Below are 7,556 nucleotides of genomic sequence, written 5' to 3'. Positions count from 1 at the left end.
TAATAATAATAATAATAATAATAATAATAATAATAATAATAATAATAATATTGTTTATTTATAGCCCGCTTTTCCAAAAAAAATGATCAAAGCAGGGTACAGCATAAATGTCAACAATATACAAACATACAATATAAAAACATCCCAATAATAAAACATAGTAAAATTCACAAGAATAAAAGCAAAGAAACAAACTAGCTGGATAAACAACTGTATAAAGGGGGAGAATAACAGATGTCAAGGCACATGGGGGAATGCTTGTTTGAAGAGATAGGTCTTAAGTTTCTTCCTGAACAGGTCAAGGGAGGTGACAGAGTGCAGCTCGTCGGGAAGGGAGTTCCAGGTCTGCGGGGCAGAGACAGAAAATGCCCTTTGGGAAGACGAAGTATATCTCATATTGGGAACCCTTAAGAGTTGTTTCCTGACTGATCTGAGAGTGTGGGGCGGATTATATGGGGAGAGGCGGTCCTCCAAGTAATAATAATAATAATAATAATAATAATAATATAGTTTATTTGTATCCTGCTTTTCCAAAACCTGATCAAAGCAGCGAACAACAGCATATAAAAACATTCCAACAAAATCAGTTAAAAACAGTATTAAAAACAATACAACAACACGAACAGCAAAGGGCCAGAGAAAAGGAGGAAGTCAATATATACAATCCAGGGTCGTCAATGAAAAGGGGTAAGGGAAAGAATTATTTTTCATGGTGGGAAGGCTTGGGAAAAGAAATATGTCTTCAAGTTCTTTTTAAAAAGACCTAAAGATGTGGTGGAGCGGAGCTCATCTGGAAGACTATTCCAGAATTTTGGGGCCATGACAGAAAATGCCCTCTGTGAGGTCCTCACATAGCGTGTCGCTGGGACCTCCAACAATTTCATCCCTGTTGACCGGAGTGTGAGGGGTGGGTTATATGGGGAGAGGCAGTCCTCCAAGTACCCTGGGCCCAAGCCATTTAGGGCTTTATAGGTCATTACCAACACCTTGTATTGAGCTCGGAAGCGAATAGGCAGCCAATGAAGATCTTTCAAGATGGGAGTTATATGGTCAGATCTGGAACAACCAGTGACCAGTCTCGCTGCCATATTCTGCACCAACTGTAGCTTCCGGGTTTGGTACAAGGGTTGCCCCATGTGGAGTGCATTACAGATATCCAATCGAGAGGTTACCAGAGCATGTACTACAGTTTCAAGGTCCCCCTGGTCCAGGTAGGGACGCAGCTGGCGTATCAGCCGAAGCTGATAACAAGTGCTCCTGACAACCACATCCACCTGAGATGACAACTGGAGCGAAGAGTCCAAGAGCACTCCCAAGCTGCGGACCGAGCCCTTCAAGGGGAGCGTGACCCCGTTCAGGACAGGATGGCAAATCTCACCACCCAGATCGGGGAACCTATCACCAGTACTGTACTTCCGTTTTCCCTGGATTCACACTGAGTCTGTTTTCCCTCATCCAGCCCTTTACCGACTCCAAGCAGGCATTTAGAGGAGAGATGCCATCCCTAGTCACTGCATCAGTTGGAGACACAGAGAAACATATTTGGGTGTCATCAGCGTACTGATAACACCGTGCCCCATGTCTCCGGATGATCTCTCCCAGCGGTTTCATGTAAATGTTAAATAGCATGGGGGACAAAATCGCTCCCTGAGGGACACCAGATGTAAGCACCCTCTTATCGGAGCAAACGTCCCCCAGCTGCACCATCTGGAATATACCCGAGAGGTAGGAACGGAACCACTGGAGCGCAGTGCCTCCGATACCTAACTCCCTCAGGCGTTCCAGAAGGATACCATGGTCAATGGTATCGAAAGCCGCTGAGATGTCCAAAAGCACTAACATGGACACGCTACCCCTGTCCATGGCCAGACGGAGATCATCGACTAAGGCAACCATGGCAGTCTCAACTCCATAGCCCGCCCGGAAGCCAGTTTGAAATGGGTCTAGAAAATCCGTTTCATCCAAGATCGCTTGAAACTGAAAGGCAACCGCCCTCTCGATCACCTTCCCTAAAAAAGGCAGCAGCGAGACAGGCCGATAATTATTCCGAATCAGGGGGTCTAGGGAGGGCTTTTTTAACAAAGGTTTTACAACGGCCAATTTTAGACTAGATAGAAACCGCCCTTCCCCAAAAGATGAATTGATTATGTGGCGTAACATGATAGTTACAGCCATTCCCCCCTGAGCTGCCAGCCATGAAGGACAGGGATCGAGAGAGCATGTTGTCTTCCTAACACTTCGATGGATCTTGTCCACTTCCTCAGTACTCACTGACTCAAAATGATCCAGTTTAACAGAGTCTACGGAAACTCTGGAGACCTCTACTCTGGATTCTGAAGAAATACTGGCATCGAGATCAGGCCTTATCCAAGAGATTTTATCCGCGAAGAAGTTGTTAAACTCGTCACAGCAGGCTTTGGATGGTTCCAGAATAGGGTTCAGGGAAGGAGGTAGTTGGGTAAGCTCCCTCACTACCCTGAACAGCTCTGCTGGACGCGACTCCGCAGACGCAATACGTGCAGCATAGAACGAGTGCTTTGCTGCGCTTATTGCCACTCTGTAGGCCTTCAATTGGGATTCTAGGAGTGTCTTGTCGGCCAAGTGCTGGTGTCTCCGCCAGTTGCGCTCTAGTCGTTGCACAACCCACTTCCTTTCCCTGAGGTCTTCTGTATACCAGGGTTGCTTTTTGGAAGCAGGCCGGAAAGGACGCTTGGGAGCGATACTGTGTATAGCCCTGGAGAGAGCTGTATCCCAGGTATTAGTCAGGGCATCAACAGAATCGCCGTCAGTTCCAACCATACACCCCTCTAGGGCTTCTTGGAACCTTTTGGGTTCCATCAGCCTTCGAGGGTGGACCATCCTAATAGGTCCACCATCCCCGGGAGGAATTTGGGTAGATGCCTTGAATCTAGTCTTGACCAAGAAATGGTCCATCCATGACAGGGCAGAGACATTAATAATCTCTGCCCACGGAGTCTCCATGTCCCTACAAAAGAGAACATCAAGTGTATTACCAGCAGAATGCGTAGGCCCTGAGACCAGTTGGGACAGGCCCATGGTGGTCATGGTAGCCATGAACTCCCGAGCCGCACCAGATGGACCTTGGCTGGTCTCGAAGGGGATGTTGAGATGCCCCAGGACAAGAAGCCTAGGGGACTCCAGCACCAGCTCCGAGACCAGCTGTGTCAGCTCGGCTAGGGAGTCTCTTAGCGCATGGGGTGGCCAGTAGACCAACAGAATCCCTAAACTGTCCCTAGCCTTCAGGGTCAGGTAAATACATTCAATATAGTCAGTTTGTCGGACATGGTTCCTGGTCAAGGAAAGGGTGTTCTTATGGATCAAGGCAACCCCCCGCCCACCTAACCCGGCCTGGTCCTTGACGTGAGTACCCAGCTGGAAGGTCCTGTTCCCACATTGACTTATCCACGGGTCATATCAAAATCCATAATTTTGGCTCCAAATCTTGCCCTCGACTTATACATGAGGTCGACTTATAGTCAAGTATATACGGTAATTTACGATCAACAATAATATCAAGTCTGATTGAAAACTGATATGATAGTCTTCTCTAAATATCTAAAAGAATGTCATGTAGAAGATTAAGTGAGCTTATTTTCTTCTGCTCCAGTGGTTAGGACCCGAACCAATGGATTCAAATTACAAAAAAAAAATGATTCCACCTAAACTGTGGGAAGACCATCATGATTGTCAGAGCTATTCAAGAGTGGAATAGGATGCCTTGGGGACAGGGGGAGACTCTCCTTTAGAAGTCTTTGAACAGAAGCTGAATGGCCATTTTTTGGCAGTGATGTAGTCCTGCATGTCAGGCAGTTGAAGCAGATGACTCTTGCACTCCCTTCCAACTCAGGTTCTATGATTATATGTATGACTCCTAAATTAACTGAAGTAATGTCAGCCTCAGATTTGACCTATCTTTCAACAGGAAGATTGAAGGTGATGTGAATTGAATCATCCACCCTAAGGCTTCTCTCTTCCATCATCTGAGTGGAAGATAAGTGATAGGGTAACATAAGGTTCCTGCAGATCTAAAGATGGATAAAGACCTGGGCTCCCTTATGTGTCTTCCGAAGACAAGTTTTGTTGTTCTGCTCAGTGCCAAGATCTCTTCTGCCTTTCATATAAACACTCCTTCACCCAGATCCCCACCCCCACATTACAACCCAGCACAACACCACATTGAGATCTCTGGTGGTGACAGGTTTTTAGCAACTTTAAAGACATATGTGTCACATTTCAATCAATTCTTGAAAGGCAGCTTATGTGCAAAAGGTGATAATGGGTGTGTGTGGGGGGGGGGGAATTCTATTCCATCTTTCTTTGTACAATACACAGGTGAAAAAAACTCAGTTTTGCAAAGGCTGCAATAGCCCTGAATTCAATATACCACAGCAACTATGCAAAGGTACGGATCTGTCAAGGTTGGAGCCACTGTGCTCCCCCCCAGGCATGCCCATCATAGTGCCAGCCCCATAGCAGTGGGGCAGGGGGTCTGTCGTCTTAACTCTATTTAATTTCCTTTTGTTTCTCACTCTGTCAACTGCAAGTGGTTAGGAAAGTCTGCTACCTATCATCTGATGTTGATATTGAAGGCTTCAAGCACACAGACACAAAGTTTTTAAAAAGAAATAATCTGGAGGTACATACTGCAGAGTTCTCTAAATAATGGATTCGCTATATCCAGACAGATTTCTTTGGGGAATCAGAAAGACTATGCACTGGCAGGCAAAACTGTCTAGCTCAAACTATAAAAAAGTCAGATTGCTCAACTTGGGGAGAAGGTCATTTACACTGCTCCTGTATGGTGGATAAATAGTTAGACAAGGGGTTTTCATCTGAAACCCAAGGTAAAGCAGCAAATGGATGGAGCTGGAAAGCCAAGAATCCTTATTTCCTATGGATGGTTTTGCATGTCTGAATTTTGTGTGTGTGCATAAATGAATGACCCAAGGTCCTTCTCTATTTCAGATTGTATGAACTAGATGTTGAGGACATAGAAGACGTCGACTGGGATGACCTCTCCCGCATCATAGGGTAAAAAGTAGCCATCAGATTGTGGGAATTACACACCTGCTGTGAGGTTTGGAATCCTCTGATCGATGGTCCACAACCAAACTTACACCAAAAATAGAAAGTTTATTGTAAGAGCATTGCAGTAGTGATCTGTAACACTTTTTTCAGAGTCTGAGGCTTCAGAGAAAGAAATGTACACTTTTAAAATGCCCCCTCCTGTCTCCACCCTGTTAATTCCCCACCCCACACCCATTTAGCTAGGTCGCCATCACAACCTAGCCTCACTCAAGACATAACCTTGAACATTCAATACATTCCCAGCTAGTTATCTAAAACAACATTCCAAAGCAGTTAACAGGGCCCCACTTAGAAACTAACACCAACTTTAATATTCTAGCCATACACTCTCCACCCCCCCCCCCCAACATCTTAGCTAACAGAGCAATATAGATCAGATATCTCAAAACATACATGAAGTGATTATATATGAACTGAATATATACAGCATTAGATCTGATCTCAATAACAGGTTCTGACACCTGCTATCCCATTTTGTCAGCTTTTATGGCTGGAGGTGCCATGTGTCCACTTCATAGGCTTGCTTCAGCTGAATTGCATACCCTGTCAAATCTCTTCAGAGAAAATAAGCATGGGGAGAGGGGCAGTTGCTGTCACCATCCACAAAAAAGAGAATTCTGAGTGTGTGTTTTTAAAAGTATTGTGGGAGTGGGCTGAGAGTTTTTGTGGATTTCTTTACAAGGCTGTTTCAGGGGGTTAGGGAGGATGATATATTTTGGACTTTCTGAGAAGTCCTCATTTGTCTGGCACTAAAAGCTACCTAAAATACAAAGTCAGAAGTGTCCCTGATTTTTTGTGGGATTGGGAAACTTAAGTTTTGCATTTCCACACAAATTGTTGGGCTCTTACCTTCAGTATGGCAAAGACTTATAATTCCCTCTGCACAGGTGCTCTGCTGATGCAGGTGGCAACTGTAGAGGGGGTGTCCTACTCAGAGGAGATTAAAGGCTTTCTCTGTAGTGGCACCCTCAGTGTGCAACTCCCTCCTGAGGGAAGTGAGGCTGGGTTCAACCATATTGAGCTTCTGGCAGGCAGCAAATATGAACAGTTTCACACAGCCTTTGGACCTTAAAATGAGGGTAGTTTTTAAAGTAATTTTTAAACATTGTTTCAAGAGAATGTCTTTTATCTATTGTGGATCACATCAGAAGTCCTGGGGCTGAGAGATAATAGCCAAATACTACTCTCAAGAACAACCGCTATAGTGTTCAACATTGCTGTGACGTGTACTCAGCATATCACCTGGAATTAGCATGGTAAATTAATATAATAATATAAAGGGTAATAATAATAATAAATATGTTTTATTTGTATACGCTTTTCCTATGATCAAGCGTTTTACAGCATACATATGCATATACAACAAACAAGTAACAAACAAAAAAAACAAAAAAAACAAAAAAAAACTCTGCTTCTCTCCCCTCAGATGGAGGTCGGGGGAGGGCCTTCAAACTTGGCAGGCGGAAGGCCTGTTGTTTCTTGCCTGCTTCTCTCCCTCAGATGGAGTCGGGGGAGGCTCTTCAACTTGGCAGGCGGAAGGCCTGTTGTTTCTTGCCTGCTTCTCTCCCCTCAAGATGGAGGTCGGGGGAGGGCTTCTTCAACTTGGCAGGCGGGAGGCCTGTTGTTTTCTTGCCTGCTTCTCTCCCCTCAAGATGGAGGTCGGGGGAGGGCTCTTCAACTTGGCAGGCGGAGGCCTGTTGTTTTCTTGCCTGCTTCTCTCCCTCAAGAAGGAGGTCGGGGGGGGGCCTCTTCAACTTGGCAGGCGGAGGCCTGTTTGTTTCTTGCCTGCTTCTCTCCCCTCAAGATGGAGGTCGGGGGGAGGGCTCTTCAAACTTGGGCAGGCGGAGGCCTGTTGTTTTCTTGCCTGCTTCTCTCCCCTCAAGATGGAGGTCGGGGGAGGGCTCTTCAACTGGGCAGGCGGAGGCCTGTTGTTTTTTCCTGCCTGCTCTCTCCCCTCAAGATGGAGTCGGGGGAGGGCTCTTCAACTTGGCAGGCGGAGGCCTGTTGTTTCTTGCCTGCTTCTTCTCCCCTCCAAGATGGAGGTCGGGGGAGAGGGCTCTTCAACTTGGCAGGCGAGGCCTGTTGTTTCTTGCCTGCTTCTCTCCCCTCAAGAATGGAGGTCGGGGGGAGGGCTCTTCTCTTGGCAGGCGAGGAGGGCCTGTTTTCTTGCCTGCTTCTCTCCCCTCAAGATGGAGGTCGTGGGGAGGGCTCTTCAACTTGGCAGGCGAGGCCTGTTGTTTTCTTGCCTGCTTCTCTCCCCCTCAAGATGGAGGTCGGGGGAGGGCTCTCTTCACTTGGAGGCGGAGGCCTGTTGTTTCTTGTCTTGCTTCTCTCCCCTCAAGATGGAGGTCGGGGGAGGGCCTTCTTCTTGGCAGGCAGAGAGCCTGTTGTTTCTTGCCTGCTTCTCTCCCCTTCAGATGGAGGTCGGGGAGGGCTCTTTCAACTTG

At 46.5% G+C, this 7,556-nt stretch overlaps 1 protein-coding gene across 4 annotated transcripts in view; it reads left to right on the top strand.

The window, feature by feature from the left end:
- LOC121922970 (transcription termination factor 1-like) overlaps positions 1-7,556 on the top strand; it is a 67,327-nt gene that overhangs the window by 53,625 nt on the left and 6,146 nt on the right. For all 4 annotated transcript variants that reach the window (XM_042452990.1, XM_042452988.1, XM_042452989.1 and 1 more), the window contains one exon: positions 4,987-5,052. In XM_042452990.1, coding sequence (XP_042308924.1) covers positions 4,987-5,052 — 66 coding nt within the window. The remainder of the gene's footprint in view (positions 1-4,986; positions 5,053-7,556) is intronic.

The sequence above is a fragment of the Sceloporus undulatus genome, chromosome 2 (assembly GCF_019175285.1).
Source record: "Sceloporus undulatus isolate JIND9_A2432 ecotype Alabama chromosome 2, SceUnd_v1.1, whole genome shotgun sequence".
NCBI lineage: Eukaryota > Metazoa > Chordata > Lepidosauria > Squamata > Phrynosomatidae > Sceloporus > Sceloporus undulatus.
This window is presented reverse-complemented; position numbering and strand designations above follow the sequence as displayed.